Below are 18,661 nucleotides of genomic sequence, written 5' to 3' on the forward strand. Positions count from 1 at the left end.
ACCAACGTTTCAACCAACGTTCCTACCAACGTTCCTACCAACGTTCCTACCAACGTTTCTACCAACGTTACTACCGTTACTACCGTTACTACCAACGTTACTACCAACGTTACTACCAACGTTACTACCAACGTTACTACCGTTTCTACCAACGTTTCTACCGTTACTACCAACGTTTCTACCAACGTTTCTACCGTTACTACCGTTTGTACCGTTACTACCAACGTTTCTACCAACGTTTCTACCGTTACTACCGTTTCTACCGTTACTACCGTTTCTACCAACGTTTCTACCAACGTTTCTACCGTTACTACCGTTTCTACCGTTACTACCGTTTCTACCAACGTTTCTACCGTTACTACCGTTACTACCAACGTTTCTACCGTTACTACCAACGTTTCTAGCAACGTTGCTACCGTTACTACCGTTTCTACCAACGTTTCTACCGTTACTACCAACGTTTCTAGCAACGTTTCTACCAACGTTACTACCGTTACTACCAACGTTACTACCAACGTTACTACCAACGTTACTACCGTTACTACCGTTACTACCAACGTTACTACCAACGTTACTACCAACGTTACTACCAACGTTACTACCGTTTCTACCAACGTTTCTACCGTTACTACCAACGTTTCTACCAACGTTTCTACCGTTACTACCGTTTGTACCGTTACTACCAACGTTTCTACCAACGTTTCTACCGTTACTACCGTTTCTACCGTTACTACCGTTTCTACCAACGTTTCTACCAACGTTTCTACCGTTACTACCGTTTCTACCGTTACTACCGTTTCTACCAACGTTTCTACCAACGTTTCTACCGTTACTACCGTTTCTACCGTTACTACCGTTTCTACCAACGTTTCTACCGTTACTACCGTTACTACCAACGTTTGTACCATTACTACCAACGTTTCTAGCAACGTTACTACCGTTACTACCGTTTCTACCAACGTTTCTACCGTTACTACCAACGTTTCTAGCAACGTTTCTACCAACGTTACTACCGTTACTACCGTTACTACCAACGTTACTACCAACGTTACTACCAACGTTACTACCAACGTTACTACCGTTTCTACCAACGTTTCTACCGTTACTACCAACGTTTCTACCAACGTTTCTACCGTTACTACCGTTTCTACCGTTACTACCGTTTCTACCAACGTTTCTACCGTTACTACCGTTTCTACCGTTACTACCGTTTCTACCAACGTTTCTACCAACGTTTCTACCGTTACTACCGTTTCTACCGTTACTACCGTTTCTACCAACGTTTCTACCGTTACTACCGTTACGACCAACGTTTCTACCGTTACTACCAACGTTTCTAGCAACGTTACTACCGTTACTACCGTTTCTACCAACGTTTCTACCGTTACTACCAACGTTTCTAGCAACGTTTCTACCAACGTTACTACCGTTACTACCGTTACTACCAACGTTACTACCAACGTTACTACCAACGTTACTACCGTTTCTACCAACGTTTCTACCGTTACTACCAACGTTTCTACCAACGTTTCTACCGTTACTACCGTTTCTACCGTTACTACCAACGTTTCTACCAACGTTTCTACCGTTACTACCGTTTCTACCGTTACTACCGTTTCTACCAACGTTTCTACCAATGTTTCTACCGTTACTACCGTTTCTACCGTTACTACCGTTTCTACCAACGTTTATACCGTTACTACCGTTACTACCAACGTTTATACCGTTACTACCAACGTTTCTAGCAACGTTACTACCGTTACTACCGTTTCTACCAACGTTTCTACCGTTACTACCAACGTTTCTAGCAACGTTTCTACCAACGTTACTACCGTTACTACCGTTACTACCAACGTTACTACCAACGTTACTACCAACGTTACTACCAACGTTACTACCGTTTCTACCAACGTTTCTACCGTTACTACCAACGTTTCTACCAACGTTTCTACCGTTACTACCGTTTCTACCAACGTTACTCACACCGTTTCTACCAACGTTTCTACCGTTTCTACCAACGTTTCTACCAACGTTTCTACCAACGTTTCTACCAACGTTTCTACCAACGTTCCTACCAACGTTCCTACCAACGTTTCTACCAACGTTTCTACCAACGTTCCTACCAACGTTCCTACCAACGTTTCTACCAACGTTTCTACCAACGTTCCTACCAACGTTCCTACCAACGTTTCTACCGTTTCTACCAACGTTTCAACCAACGTTTCAACCAACGTTCCTACCAACGTTCCTACCAACGTTCCTACCAACGTTCCTACCAACGTTTCTACCAACGTTACTACCGTTACTACCGTTACTACCAACGTTACTACCAACGTTACTACCAACGTTACTACCAACGTTACTACCGTTTCTACCAACGTTTCTACCGTTACTACCAACGTTTCTACCAACGTTTCTACCGTTACTACCGTTTGTACCGTTACTACCAACGTTTCTACCAACGTTTCTACCGTTACTACCGTTTCTACCGTTACTACCGTTTCTACCAACGTTTCTACCAACGTTTCTACCGTTACTACCGTTTCTACCGTTACTACCGTTTCTACCAACGTTTCTACCGTTACTACCGTTACTACCAACGTTTCTACCGTTACTACCAACGTTTCTAGCAACGTTACTACCGTTACTACCGTTTCTACCAACGTTTCTACCGTTACTACCAACGTTTCTAGCAACGTTTCTACCAACGTTACTACCGTTACTACCAACGTTACTACCAACGTTACTACCAACGTTACTACCGTTACTACCGTTACTACCAACGTTACTACCAACGTTACTACCAACGTTACTACCAACGTTACTACCGTTTCTACCAACGTTTCTACCGTTACTACCAACGTTTCTACCAACGTTTCTACCGTTACTACCGTTTGTACCGTTACTACCAACGTTTCTACCAACGTTTCTACCGTTACTACCGTTTCTACCGTTACTACCGTTTCTACCAACGTTTCTACCAACGTTTCTACCGTTACTACCGTTTCTACCGTTACTACCGTTTCTACCAACGTTTCTACCAACGTTTCTACCGTTACTACCGTTTCTACCGTTACTACCGTTTCTACCAACGTTTCTACCGTTACTACCGTTACTACCAACGTTTGTACCATTACTACCAACGTTTCTAGCAACGTTACTACCGTTACTACCGTTTCTACCAACGTTTCTACCGTTACTACCAACGTTTCTAGCAACGTTTCTACCAACGTTACTACCGTTACTACCGTTACTACCAACGTTACTACCAACGTAACTACCAACGTTACTACCAACGTTACTACCGTTTCTACCAACGTTTCTACCGTTACTACCAACGTTTCTACCAACGTTTCTACCGTTACTACCGTTTCTACCGTTACTACCGTTTCTACCAACGTTTCTACCGTTACTACCGTTTCTACCGTTACTACCGTTTCTACCAACGTTTCTACCAACGTTTCTACCGTTACTACCGTTTCTACCGTTACTACCGTTTCTACCAACGTTTCTACCGTTACTACCGTTACGACCAACGTTTCTACCGTTACTACCAACGTTTCTAGCAACGTTACTACCGTTACTACCGTTTCTACCAACGTTTCTACCGTTACTACCAACGTTTCTAGCAACGTTTCTACCAACGTTACTACCGTTACTACCGTTACTACCAACGTTACTACCAACGTTACTACCAACGTTACTACCGTTTCTACCAACGTTTCTACCGTTACTACCAACGTTTCTACCAACGTTTCTACCGTTACTACCGTTTCTACCGTTACTACCAACGTTTCTACCAACGTTTCTACCGTTACTACCGTTTCTACCGTTACTACCGTTTCTACCAACGTTTCTACCAATGTTTCTACCGTTACTACCGTTTCTACCGTTACTACCGTTTCTACCAACGTTTATACCGTTACTACCGTTACTACCAACGTTTATACCGTTACTACCAACGTTTCTAGCAACGTTACTACCGTTACTACCGTTTCTACCAACGTTTCTACCGTTACTACCAACGTTTCTAGCAACGTTTCTACCAACGTTACTACCGTTACTACCGTTACTACCAACGTTACTACCAACGTTACTACCAACGTTACTACCAACGTTACTACCGTTTCTACCAACGTTTCTACCGTTACTACCAACGTTTCTACCAACGTTTCTACCGTTACTACCGTTTCTACCAACGTTACTCACACCGTTTCTACCAACGTTTCTACCGTTTCTACCAACGTTTCTACCAACGTTTCTACCAACGTTTCTACCAACGTTCCTACCAACGTTCCTACCAACGTTTCTACCAACGTTTCTACCAACGTTTCTACCAACGTTCCTACCAACGTTCCTACCAACGTTTCTACCAACGTTTCTACCAACGTTTCTACCAACGTTCCTACCAACGTTTCTACCGTTTCTACCAACGTTTCTACCAACGTTTCTACCAACGTTTCTACCAACATTCCTATCAACGTTTCTACCAACGTTTCTACCAACGTTCCTACCAACGTTTCTACCAACGTTCCTACCAACGTTCCTACCAACGTTCCTACCAACGTTCCTACCAATGTTTCTACCAACGTTCCTACCAACGTTCCTACCAACGTTTCTACCAACGTTCCTACCAACGTTCCTACCAACGTTTCTACCAACGTTTCTACCAACGTTCCTACCAACGTTCCTACCAACGTTTCAACCAACGTTTCTACCAACGTTTCTACCAACGTTCCTACCAACGTTCCTACCAACGTTTCTACCAACGTTCCTACCAACGTTCCTACCAACGTTTCAACCAACGTTCCTACCAACGTTCCTACCAACGTTTCAACCAACGTTTCTACCAACGTTTCAACCAACGTTTCTACCAACGTTTCAACCAACGTTTCTACCAACGTTCCTACCAACGTTCCTACCAACGTTTCAACCAACGTTTCTACCAACGTTCCTACCAACGTTCCTACCAACGTTCCTACCAACGTTTCTACCAACGTTACTACCGTTACTACCGTTACTACCAACGTTACTACCAACGTTACTACCAACGTTACTACCAACGTTACTACCGTTTCTACCAACGTTTCTACCGTTACTACCAACGTTTCTACCAACGTTTCTACCGTTACTACCGTTTGTACCGTTACTACCAACGTTTCTACCAACGTTTCTACCGTTACTACCGTTTCTACCGTTACTACCGTTTCTACCAACGTTTCTACCAACGTTTCTACCGTTACTACCGTTTCTACCGTTACTACCGTTTCTACCAACGTTTCTACCGTTACTACCGTTACTACCAACGTTTCTACCGTTACTACCAACGTTTCTAGCAACGTTACTACCGTTACTACCGTTTCTACCAACGTTTCTACCGTTACTACCAACGTTTCTAGCAACGTTTCTACCAACGTTACTACCGTTACTACCAACGTTACTACCAACGTTACTACCAACGTTACTACCAACGTTACTACCGTTTCTACCAACGTTTCTACCGTTACTACCAACGTTTCTACCAACGTTTCTACCGTTACTACCGTTTCTACCGTTACTACCGTTTCTACCAACGTTTCTACCAATGTTTCTACCGTTACTACCGTTTCTACCGTTACTACCGTTTCTACCAACGTTTATACCGTTACTACCGTTACTACCAACGTTTATACCGTTACTACCAACGTTTCTAGCAACGTTACTACCGTTACTACCGTTTCTACCAACGTTTCTACCGTTACTACCAACGTTTCTAGCAACGTTTCTACCAACGTTACTACCGTTACTACCGTTACTACCAACGTTACTACCAACGTTACTACCAACGTTACTACCAACGTTGCTACCGTTTCTACCAACGTTTCTACCGTTACTACCAACGTTACTCACACCGTTTCTACCAACGTTTCTACCGTTTCTACCAACGTTTCTACCAACGTTTCTACCAACGTTTCTACCAACGTTCCTACCAACGTTCCTACCAACGTTTCTACCAACGTTTCTACCAACGTTCCTACCAACGTTTCTACCAACGTTTCTACCAACGTTTCTACCAACGTTCCTACCAACGTTTCTACCGTTTCTACCAACGTTTCTACCAACGTTTCTACCAACGTTTCTACCAACATTCCTATCAACGTTTCTACCAACGTTTCTACCAACGTTCCTACCAACGTTTCTACCAACGTTCCTACCAACGTTCCTACCAACGTTACTACCAACGTTACTACCAACGTTACTACCGTTTCTACCAACGTTTCTACCGTTACTACCAACGTTTCTACCAACGTTTCTACCGTTACTACCGTTTCTACCGTTACTACCGTTTCTACCAACGTTTCTACCGTTACTACCGTTTCTACCGTTACTACCGTTTCTACCAACGTTTCTACCAACGTTTCTACCGTTACTACCGTTTCTACCGTTACTACCGTTTCTACCAACGTTTCTACCGTTACTACCGTTACTACCAACGTTTCTACCGTTACTACCAACGTTTCTAGCAACGTTACTACCGTTACTACCGTTTCTACCAACGTTTCTACCGTTACTACCAACGTTTCTAGCAACGTTTCTACCAACGTTACTACCGTTACTACCGTTACTACCAACGTTACTACCAACGTTACTACCAACGTTACTACCAACGTTACTACCGTTTCTACCAACGTTTCTACCGTTACTACCAACGTTTCTACCAACGTTTCTACCGTTACTACCGTTTCTACCGTTACTACCAACGTTTCTACCAACGTTTCTACCGTTACTACCGTTTCTACCGTTACTACCGTTTCTACCAACGTTTCTACCAACGTTTCTACCGTTACTACCGTTTCTACCGTTACTACCGTTTCTACCAACGTTTCTACCGTTACTACCGTTACTACCAACGTTTCTACCGTTACTACCAACGTTTCTAGCAACGTTACTACCGTTACTACCGTTTCTACCAACGTTTCTACCGTTACTACCAACGTTTCTAGCAACGTTTCTACCAACGTTACTACCGTTACTACCGTTACTACCAACGTTACTACCAACGTTACTACCAACGTTACTACCAACGTTACTACCGTTTCTACCAACGTTTCTACCGTTACTACCAACGTTTCTACCAACGTTTCTACCGTTACTACCGTTTCTACCGTTACTACCGTTTCTACCAACGTTTCTACCGTTACTACCGTTTCTACCGTTACTACCGTTTCTACCAACGTTTCTACCAACGTTTCTACCGTTACTACCGTTTCTACCGTTACTACCGTTTCTACCAACGTTTCTACCGTTACTACCGTTACTACCAACGTTTCTACCGTTACTACCAACGTTTCTAGCAACGTTACTACCGTTACTACCGTTTCTACCAACGTTTCTACCGTTACTACCAACGTTTCTAGCAACGTTTCTACCAACGTTACTACCGTTACTACCGTTACTACCAACGTTACTACCAACGTTACTACCAACGTTACTACCGTTTCTACCAACGTTTCTACCATTACTACCAACGTTTCTACCAACGTTTCTACCGTTACTACCGTTTCTACCGTTACTACCGTTTCTACCAACGTTTCTACCAATGTTTCTACCGTTACTACCGTTTCTACCGTTACTACCGTTTCTACCAACGTTTATACCGTTACTACCGTTACTACCAACGTTTATACCGTTACTACCAACGTTTCTAGCAACGTTACTACCGTTACTACCGTTTCTACCAACGTTTCTACCGTTACTACCAACGTTTCTAGCAACGTTTCTACCAACGTTACTACCGTTACTACCGTTACTACCAACGTTACTACCAACGTTACTACCAACGTTACTACCAACGTTGCTACCGTTTCTACCAACGTTTCTACCGTTACTACCGTTTCTATCAACGTTACTCACACCGTTTCTACCAACGTTTCTACCGTTTCTACCAACGTTTCTACCAACGTTTCTACCAACGTTTCTACCAACGTTCCTACCAACGTTCCTACCAACGTTTCTACCAACGTTTCTACCAACGTTCCTACCAACGTTCCTACCAACGTTTCTACCAACGTTTCTACCAACGTTTCTACCAACGTTCCTACCAACGTTTCTACCGTTTCTACCAACGTTTCTACCAACGTTTCTACCAACGTTTCTACCAACATTCCTATCAACGTTTCTACCAACGTTTCTACCAACGTTCCTACCAACGTTTCTACCAACGTTCCTACCAACGTTCCTACCAACGTTCCTACCAACGTTCCTACCAATGTTTCTACCAACGTTCCTACCAACGTTCCTACCAACGTTTCTACCAACGTTCCTACCAACGTTCCTACCAACGTTTCTACCAACGTTTCTACCAACGTTCCTACCAACGTTCCTACCAACGTTTCAACCAACGTTTCTACCAACGTTCCTACCAATGTTCCTACCAACGTTTCTACCAACGTTCCTACCAACGTTCCTACCAACGTTCCTACCAACGTTCCTACCAACGTTTCTACCAACGTTTCTACCAACGTTCCTACCAACGTTCCTACCAACGTTTCAACCAACGTTTCTACCAACGTTCCTACCAACGTTTCTACCAACGTTCCTACCAACGTTTCAACCAACGTTTCTACCAACGTTTCAACCAACGTTTCTACCAACGTTTCAACCAACGTTTCTACCAACGTTCCTACCAACGTTCCTACCAACGTTTCTACCAACGTTTCTACCAACGTTCCTACCAACGTTTCTACCAACGTTTCTACCAACGTTCCTACCAACGTTCCTACCAACGTTTCTACCAACGTTTCTACCAACGTTCCTACCAACGTTCCTACCAACGTTTCAACCAACGTTTCTACCAACGTTTCTACCAACGTTCCTACCAACGTTCCTACCAACGTTTCAACCAACGTTTCTACCAACGTTTCAACCAACGTTTCTACCAACGTTCCTACCAACGTTCCTACCAACGTTTCTACCAACGTTTCTACCAACGTTCCTACCAACGTTTCTACCAACGTTTCTACCAACGTTCCTACCAACGTTCCTACCAACGTTTCTACCAACGTTTCTACCAACGTTTCTACCAACGTTTCTACCAAAGTTTCTACCAAAGTTCCTACCAACGTTCCTACCAACGTTTCTACCAACGTTTCTACCAACGTTCCTACCAATGTTTCTACCAACGTTCCTACCAACGTTCCTACCAACGTTCCTACCAACGTTTCTACCAACGTTTCTACCAACGTTTCTACCAACGTTACTACCAACGTTTCTACCAACGTTTCTACCAACGTTTCTACCAACGTTACTACCAACGTTACTACCAACGTTCCTCTCAACGTTTCTACCAACGTTTCTACCAACGTTACTACCAACGTTTCTACCAACGTTTCTACCAACGTTTCTACCAACGTTTCTACCAACGTTCCTACCAACGTTTCTACCAACGTTTCTACCAACGTGATGAGCATGTGCATTAGCAGCATTTGAAAAAGTCGCATTTACCTGTTTCCACGGAGAAAGAGTCAGATGAGTTTCAAAAACGTGTGTTTTCTCCTGTTTCCATGACGACAAGGTAGGAGCATTTCCAAAAAATTCCACCTTGGGAGCCATTTCCAAAAAGCAGTGTTCCCGGTGACTGTTGTTGTTTGAACAGAAACCCAAAACTGAAAGTTTTGTGTTTTCACTTGAAGTTGTTGAGGCGTGAACAAGCCTGAACACCGACGTCCCACGGAGGGAGGAGTTATCAAATGAGGGCTATATAAACATTCCTGCTCATTGCCACTGAGCAAGCTACGTCTAGAGATGTGCAAGACATGTCTGTCCATCCAGCCAGGCTGTGATCTGGATGTCTACTTGACAGCCAGAACGAGTTGACACATGACATCAAAGTGATGGGCATCTAAGACAGCCAGAATCAGTTGAAAGAGACAGGTCAAGCTGTCTGTTACTGTAAGTCCAGCTGCCAGTATGATTATTGATTTGTCATTAAAGTAATGAGGAAGTAGATCATGACAGGCCAGAGGAGACAGCAGGGGAAGTTAAATGTCTGACTGATGACCTTTTCTTGTTTTGGTCACAAGATGTTGAACTTTTTAAGTCTCCATGGAGAAACTCACCACTTTGATAACCTTTCATCTTATGACTACAACTATGTACCAACCTGAGTAAATAATTGCTCAGTGCCGTGGCCTCACAGACAGAAGGTTGTGTGTTTACATCCAGCCCTGAGTTTGGAGTTTGCTTGTGTGAGGGTGGGTTTCCTCTGGGGTCTCTGGTTTCCTCCACAATCCAAAAACATGCATGTGATGGTGATTGGTAATGCTGAACTGACCGTGTGTGTGTCCTATGAAACACTGATGACCCGTCCTGAAGCTCAGGGTTTGGTTTCTGCAGTCTTTGGAGGCGTGTCCTCTTCTCAGGCCTGAACACACTTCCTCCCAGCTTCCACAGGTTTCTCCGTCAGTCTCACATCGACTGGTCCTGGTAGATCTGATCAAACCACGGCTGGGTGCTTTTGATGGTTTCATGTAGATTTTCACCTTCTGTCTGTTTTGACCTGCAGGCGTTCCAGTTTGGTCATCACCACCAAAATCTTCTGGGGAGGAAGGTTTGATTACTCTTCCTTCACTTTTCTCTCCATCCTTCTTTCTGTGGTACAAAATCATGCAGAGATTGAATAAACTGGACTCTGAGACAAAGATGAACATAAATAATGTTGGAGAAAGACGACGCATGATGTTAAACAGATTTCATTTCTGATTCTGATATGATCTTTTTTTATTCAGGTAACTCTTTGAGACACGTTCTGTGAACAGAATCCTGATGAAAGACAAAATATTCAATCTGTTTTAAATCTCTCACCAAACCCACTGCAGAACAGATTTATAGGTAAAACTGGACACATCAAAAAACAGTAACATCCTTGTGAGGACAGTGATGGTTAAGATCTTTACATCCAGTTCTAAATGTAGAAGCTCTGAGATGAGAACATTGTAATAGAGTAGAAACTGTAGAACCTCTATAGAACATCTCTGCAGCACAAAGCATTTCCTTCTCACTTCAGCTGTGACATGAGCTCTAAAAGCCCGTTGTGAGGAAGACTTTGTTGTCTGTGTTCAGAAACACTTCACTTTTCAGTTTGGACTGTTTGCTTTTCATTTCAGAGCGGAAATGGAAAGAGGATTATCAAGAAAACACATCATTGAAGGTGAGACCAGTAAAGATAACACCAGTGGGCCTGAGCGTGTCGCTGGAGAATCCTGGATGGAATGAAAGCATCCAGAACGTTCTCCACCTTTCCTAAAGTCCTTTCTGTTTCACTGCAGGAGTTCTGAGCCTCTGGCTCTTTATTTGCTTTTAAACTGTGATTGTTCAGACCAGTCAGCGGCACAGATCACGCTTTCCACCTCAGAGGGGCGGAGCCTAGCACAGGGTGAATGTTGATTCCTCCTCAGAGGGGCGGAGCCTAGCACAGGGTGAATTATGATTCCTCCTCAGAGGGGCGGAGCCTAGCACAGGGTGAATGATGATTCCTCCTCAGAGGGGCGGAGCCTAGCACAGGGTGAATGATGATTCCTCCTCAGAGAGGCGGAGCCTAGCACAGGGTGACTGATGATTCCTCCTCAGAGGGGTGGAGCCTAGCACAGGGTGAATGATGATTCCTCCTCAGAGAGGCGGAGCCTAGCACAGGGTGAATGATGATTCCTCCTCAGAGGGGTGGAGCCTAGCACAGGGTGAATGATGATTCCTCCTCAGAGGGGCGGAGCCTAGCACAGGGTGCATGATGATTCCTCCTCAGAGGGGCGGAGCCTAGCACAGGGTGCATGATGATTCCTCCTCAGAGGGGCGGAGCCTAGCACAGGGTGCATGATGATGTTGACGTCACATACTCTGTGCACACGACACTTTGACCCTCAACAACACAGAACGTACGGCCCGGGGGCCAAAACCCACCAAGAGGCTCCGATCTGGTCCCTACAAGCAAGGAGCTTCTAGAGGATTTATACAAGGTTTTCTTTTGGCAATTCATTGTATTTTGCACCAGAATGATTCATTAAAATTGACTTTATGTTGAGATTGTAATCATTTTCAGCACTAACTGTTTGATCTCATTCCATCCACTGTGACCACAACACGAAAAACTTTGAAGTGTAAATTTAAAGGTTATTAAGGCAATATTTGACCAGTCTGGTAACTCAGGATGAAACTGGACTGTATGTGGTCCCTGAAGTACATTTAATCTTATTTAATCATTATTTAGAATACATCTTATATACATGTAAAGGGGCTTCTTCCTTTGTGGCTCATGTTTCTCCATGAAGTCACTGCAGCCTCACAGATCTTTTGATGACAGGTCCTTTTCTCCAAATACAGTGTAAATATTGACACTAGACTGGTTCTCAATTGAACGCTAATGTGACTGTTTTACTGTGTTCGATCAGAGAAGTTACAGAGTTGTGGCGCTCTTTCCTGCATCCACTTGCTTGGAGCTGAAGTCAGGAAGAACCCAATTCCCTGTATCTCCTTGCTCTTCTTCCCTCGAGTCGCTCGTCTAATGTTCCAGGTTCTATTGGTTTATTACCCTTTGGAATACCTCCTCCGATGGGGGTCTCGTCACCCTATGTGAATCAGTTTCTGTGTGTGTGTGTGTGTGTGTGTGTGTGTGTGTGTGTGTGTGTGTGTGTGTGTGTGTGTGTGTGTGTGTGTGTGTGTTGATGCCTAGATGTGATGACAAACCATTGCTGCAATATTGTGTGATATAGTGTGATACACATGTGTATATATGTATTTATGTTGTATACATCTTTGGATTGATTCAGTTTTGTACTTTTAAATAATCATTTTAAATAATAATGACATATTTGATATTTGGTTTGTTCAACATCAATCGGTCCTACAATTTGTCCTCATGACTCGTCCATTAGAAGAGGACACTTGTCTTCAGGGGACACTTGTCCTTGGATTTTAAGGCGCTCTGACATCAGATGTTTTATTGTATATGAAAATGGGCCACACATGAATTTGGAGCTGGATTGTACTTCTCAATCTCAAGTCAAGACTTAAACCACGAGAGCTGATAAATATCTGAACAAAAGAAATACAGGGTAACAATTGAATGCACAAGATGTCAGTGTTAGTGTTGCTCATATCCAGTATAAAGTGATGTGACACATCTTTAATCCTCTTTCTGAAACAGGTCTGAGAGCGTCGCTGGACAGGCTTCAGCTGGAGTATGTAGACGTTGTGTTTGCCAACCGGCCGGATCCCAGTACTCCCATTGAAGGTGAGTGTTTCCTCTCAGCAGATCAGACATTCTAAACGTCTTTGAGAGATGAATTGATGTGGTGTTTGAAAATATACCGATGTACCTTTTATTTCAATAAACTCAGACTGTCATTTCCAGTAAACCAGCAACAAACACTCTGATTTTCTAAAAGGGACTAATGAAGCTTCTGCTTGTGTTTGTTTACTAGTATGTTCATTAAAGTGTCTTAATTAGTGTCTCTGTTCACTCGCTGATTAAAGAAAGTACAATGTTCCACCACTAGGGGGCCTCGCTCAATGTCAAAAAGCCAGATTGTTGTGAAGGGTTTCTAAACACAGTGTATTTAAACTAAGTTAACATTGACTGAAACTAAATAATGATGAAGAGCCAGCCTGACAGAAGTGCATCTTTGACCGTCCAAACCTCAAATCCAAGAGGTTGTTTTCCAGTTCCCGACTCTGGGACCCTAAAACGCTAACCCCTGGGGATGATCGGCCAAAAACATTGTGTTAATGTGAAGCGGCGCTCTCATGTGGACGGACCTGAGGTGTTCTGGATTCTCATTTTTGGGGTTTTGTTGCCCAACAACCTGCAAATAAAACAGATTTTTTTAAAACTGACATTTAACTTACAGAACATGCCTACTACTTTGAAGATTTCTTTTTTCATTTTTATTGTGAAGCAAACAACAAATAGGACAAAATCACAGAAAATATTAATGTGCATAAGTATTCCCCCCTGAAGTCAGTACTTTGTCGAGCCACCAATCACAGCTGCACGTCATTTTTCACAAGTGTGTATGAGCTGCAGTGGCGGCGGTGCATTTCACACCCAGGCCTTCACTGCTGGTCGGAGTCAATCCACCGCTCAATAACTCTTTTCTGGCTACAAAAACCATGTTACTGCAGAAATGCAGTAAAAAAAGCCTTTGCATCACATACAGATACTCGTGTAGCCAGAATAAATAACTTTACGAATGAAACAAGTCCAAGTTCCCGTCTCTTCTCCTGCTGCAGCTGCAGCGTCTGCTTCACCAGAAGCTTGTGGAGGTGGAGGAGGAGACGGACGGCAGTTTGTAGTGAGGCTGGTCAATGACATGGGAGGTGTGCTCAGAGTGCTGCGGTGCGTTCAATGACCTCTGGGAAAAGTACCTTCAAAATTGTTTTGACAATAAATCTTCAACCAAATGTCTTTATCTTCTCCTTTAGTCATTGTCGGTTGACAAAACCGCTATTAAATAAACACAACTCTAGTTTTGTTCATGCAGCTCGCGACAGATGCAGCCCGCTCGCTGGAGAGTGACTCTCTGACCAGCCAATCAACAGATGACAGCTAAAATGTGATTGGTTTAAAGCTTTAATGTGGAAGTTCACCTCTGGAAGCAGCGCAGCTGAGGAGAACCGATGAGGAGAAGCAGACTGACCATTTGGAATTATTCAAGAAGTGTTCATGGACAAAATTTAATCAACATCAGTCTGTGATTCAGATCTTTTTCTTCGGCCTACAGAGAAGCCTTGAAGGCCTTGAAGGCCTTGAAGGCCCACCACTGATGAGTTGCCACATTGATCAAGGAGCAACTACTCCAGCTGGTTGTGAACAGCGATCTTTAAGCCTGACCACAGGTTGTCACTTGGATTGATGTCTGGGCTGGACCAGGTCATTCCAACAGTCTACATTTCCCCTTAGACCAACCAAGTGTTGCTGCAGCAGGAAGCTTTAGGTCTTAGTCTCAAATCACTTACAGACTGGTTCGGGTTCTGCTCAAGGACATCGCCGGAATTGGCACCATCCATATTTAACTCAACTGATCGGTTTCCCTGCTACTGAAAAACATCCCCCCCAGCAGGATGCTGCCTCCACCTTGTCTCACTGTGGGGGTGGTGCTGCCTCCACCTTGTCTCACTGTGGAGGTGGTGCTGCCTCCACCTTGTCTCACTGTGGGGGTGGTGCTGCCTCCACCTTGTCTCACTGTGGAGGTGGTGCTGCCTCCACCGTGTCTCACTGTGGAGGTGATGCTGCCTCCACCTTGTCTCACTGTGGAGGTGGTGCTGCCTCCACCTTGTCTCACTGTGGAGGTGGTGCTGCCTCCACCTTGTCTCACTGTGGAGGTGATGCTGCCTCCACCGTGTCTCACTGTGGAGGTGATGACAGCATGATGCTGCCTCCACCGTGTCTCACTGTGGAGGTGGTGCTGCCTCCACCGTGTCTCACTGTGGGGGTGGTGCTGCCTCCACCGTGTCTCACTGTGGAGGTGATGACAGCATGATGCTGCCTCCACCGTGTCTCACTGTGAAGGTGGTGCTGCCTCCACCGTGTCTCACTGTGGAGGTGATGACAGCATGATGCTGCCTCCACCGTGTCTCACTGTGAAGGTGGTGCTGCCTCCACCGTGTCTCACTGTGGAGGTGATGACAGCATGATGCTGCCTCCACCGTGTCTCACTGTGGAGGTGGTGCTGCCTCCACCGTGTCTCACTGTGGAGGTGATGTCAGCATGATGCTGCCTCCACCGTGTCTCACTGTGGAGGTGGTGCTGCCTCCACCGTGTCTCACTGTGGAGGTGGTGCTGCCTCCACCGTGTCTCACTGTGGAGGTGGTGCTGCCTCCACCTTGTCTCACTGTGGAGGTGGTGCTGCCTCCACCGTGTCTCACTGTGGAAGTGGTGCTGCCTCCACCGTGTCTCACTGTGGAGGTGGTGCTGCCTCCACCTTGTCTCACTGTGGAGGTGATGCTGCCTCCACCGTGTCTCACTGTGGGGGTGGTGCTGCCTCCACCGTGTCTCACTGTGGAGGTGGTGCTGCCTCCACCGTGTCTCACTGTGGAGGTGGTGCTGCCTCCACCGTGTCTCACTGGATGTTTTCTTGGGGTGATGAGTGTTGGATGTGCACTGGACAGAGCTCTCATTGCTTTGTGGTTGTGTTTGTAGAGACGGTGAGGGCAATGACGCATGTGATCAACCAGGGAATGGCCATGTACTGGGGAACTTCACGCTGGACCTCCATGGAGATCATGGTGACTTTATACCACCTATTACCTGGATCATATCCTGCACCCCACCATCTGACCATCTCCCCCTGTTCTCATCCAACTCCACTTCCTGCACCCCACCATCTGACCATCCCCCCCTGTTCTCATCCAACTCCACTTCCCTGTTCATTTCCACATCCAACATTAAACCTTGTCCTCACCTTCAAAGCTCTCCACCATCGAGCCCCCATCTCTCCAACCTCCATGATTACACTCCCTCCCAACCTGCACCGTCTGCTGGACCTCTCACCGTCACCACGTCACACCTCAGCACCATGGCTGCTCATTACGTCACACCTCAGCACCATGGCTGCTCATTACATCACACCTCGGCACCATGGCTGCTCATTACGTCACACCTCGGCACCATGGCTGCTCATTACGTCACACCTCAGCACCATGGCTGCTCATTACGTCACACCTCGGCACCATGGCTGCTCACCATATTACACCTCGGCACTATGGCTGCTCACCATATTACACCTCAGCACCATGGATGTCTGAGCCTTCAGCTGCTCAGCACCCAGACTCCGGAACTGTGTCCCTCTAAACATGAGACAGTCAGACTCCATAATATCATTCAAAATTCAACTTAAAACTCACCTGTTCAAACTGGCAGATTGGATCAGTCCTTTAACTGGACATTGTGCACTTCACCAGCTTTTAGGTTTGTTTTGTTTTATGTTTATGATGACCTGTTTTAACTATTGCCATATTCTTACTTGTACCTACTTAGCATAAAGGACAATTCTTACTCCATGAGAACAAGAATCCAGCTTCCTCTGGCCAAAGAAATTTGGTCCGGTGGTGACAACTGACGAAGTGGTGTCCGTACTGCTCTGCTGAAGCTTCGGCACTGCCGTGTGCTGCGCATGCGTGTTCCAGCTCACGAATGATTGTGTCAGTCACATTTTTATCATATTTAGCACCTTTACTCAGCTCGACTCGCTTAACTTCGTCTTGTTTTGCTTTGTACGCTTTTCCATTCCATTGGTCGCCACTACCGGGTCCTTTCATGCTCCCTGTGCAGCCCAGGTTCCCAGTGAGCTGAGGCCAGTCCACAATGTGATGTAGGCCGACGACAGCCGCTGGCTGGCCGCCGCGTCATGACGCAGATGTGTCAGGAGAGTGTCTCGTACACTCCGCCATTTCATAAACCCGAGCACAACCAGAATGTTCCCAACCAGAGAGATGCTCAGAAACCAACCGGTGGAGCAGCGACGAACTGCTGACGTTTCTTTGTCGGGTGGCGATCAGAGGATTCAGGAGTGAGACGGCGTGACACGCTACCAGTACCTGGAGGCCTCGGAGCCACGGATGCCCACAGTGTTTCCTGTTTACCAGTAACCGGCTTCCTCCAGCGTCTCCTTTTAACAGCTGATGTTAAAAAGACGACTGAAATTAATAGCTGTCTCGGCAAACTTCCTTTAACCGAATGTCCATTAAAATATCATTGCATTTGTCTTATTTTAACATCAGCTGCTGCTTACAGCTGTTGGCAGAAGTCACCAATTAACAGGGGCACCAGTTAAACTGAAACACCGGACAGTGACGTTCACTTTGTCAATAAAGCATGATCGTAACAATCCATGTTTTGTGATATGAATACATGAATTCCTCCAAATGCATGTCTGCTCCACACCAGGAGACACAGGATCTATTGGGGGATTACTTAATACTTGTGCACAGATGGGAAAAGCTCTGATGACTCCGATCACCATTGATTCAATCTCATCTGGTTCTTTGTAGCAGGGATTTGAACTCCAGTTGACTGTAGAACATCCCAGTTGTAAATTGTTCTTCTGGATGTGAGGCCTCTGGTTGGTGTTGATCCTCTCGGACGGCTCAGTTCCTCATAGCGAGTTCTGCTCCCCTGCAGGAGGCCTATTCGGTGGCTCGCCAGTTCAACCAGATTCCCCCGATCTGTGAGCAAGCTGAGTACCACATGTTCCAGAGGGAGAAGGTGGAGGTGCAGCTCCCTGACCTCTTCCACAAGATCGGTAAAGCCAGCTGACGGCAGGCCTCCACATCTTATATTACATAATAATCAGCAGGGGAAAAAAATATTCCACTGAAAACAAAAGATTTGTATCAACTGAGCCAGAAACAAATCAACGAAATGCTCATCATCACTTCTGTTAAATATCTCAATGTGTTTTAATGTTAACCTACTATAAGAAAAGTTCTGATGTTTAGCTCAATAACATTTGCTCATCAGAGTTTTGATATTTGCACTTAGATTTCTGGAAAATCTCAGTGATTAACAACAACATTGTTTCATTTGTATTACTAATTATTTAAAACATAAAAAATTCCCACTAATCACCCATAATATGCACTCATTTAAATTGATTTACTTTTCTACTGTCATTGACTTTGGTCAGATCAA

The 18,661-nt window shown here is 44.9% G+C and overlaps 1 protein-coding gene across 1 annotated transcript in view; it reads left to right on the forward strand.

Moving 5' to 3' along the window:
* LOC308130437 (voltage-gated potassium channel subunit beta-2-like) overlaps positions 1–18,661 on the forward strand; it is a gene marked incomplete at both ends in the record, with an annotated part of 67,431 nt that overhangs the window by 22,876 nt on the left and 25,894 nt on the right. Inside the window, 5 exons of the mRNA XM_080496838.1 lie at positions 10,544–10,588; positions 11,145–11,188; positions 13,178–13,264; positions 16,172–16,257; positions 18,152–18,272. Of these exons, the coding sequence (XP_080352964.1) occupies positions 10,544–10,588; positions 11,145–11,188; positions 13,178–13,264; positions 16,172–16,257; positions 18,152–18,272 (383 nt within the window). The remainder of the gene's footprint in view (positions 1–10,543; positions 10,589–11,144; positions 11,189–13,177; positions 13,265–16,171; positions 16,258–18,151; positions 18,273–18,661) is intronic.

The sequence above is a fragment of the Blennius ocellaris genome, assembly GCF_963422515.1.
Source record: "Blennius ocellaris genome assembly, chromosome: 5".
Lineage (NCBI taxonomy): Eukaryota > Metazoa > Chordata > Actinopteri > Blenniiformes > Blenniidae > Blennius > Blennius ocellaris.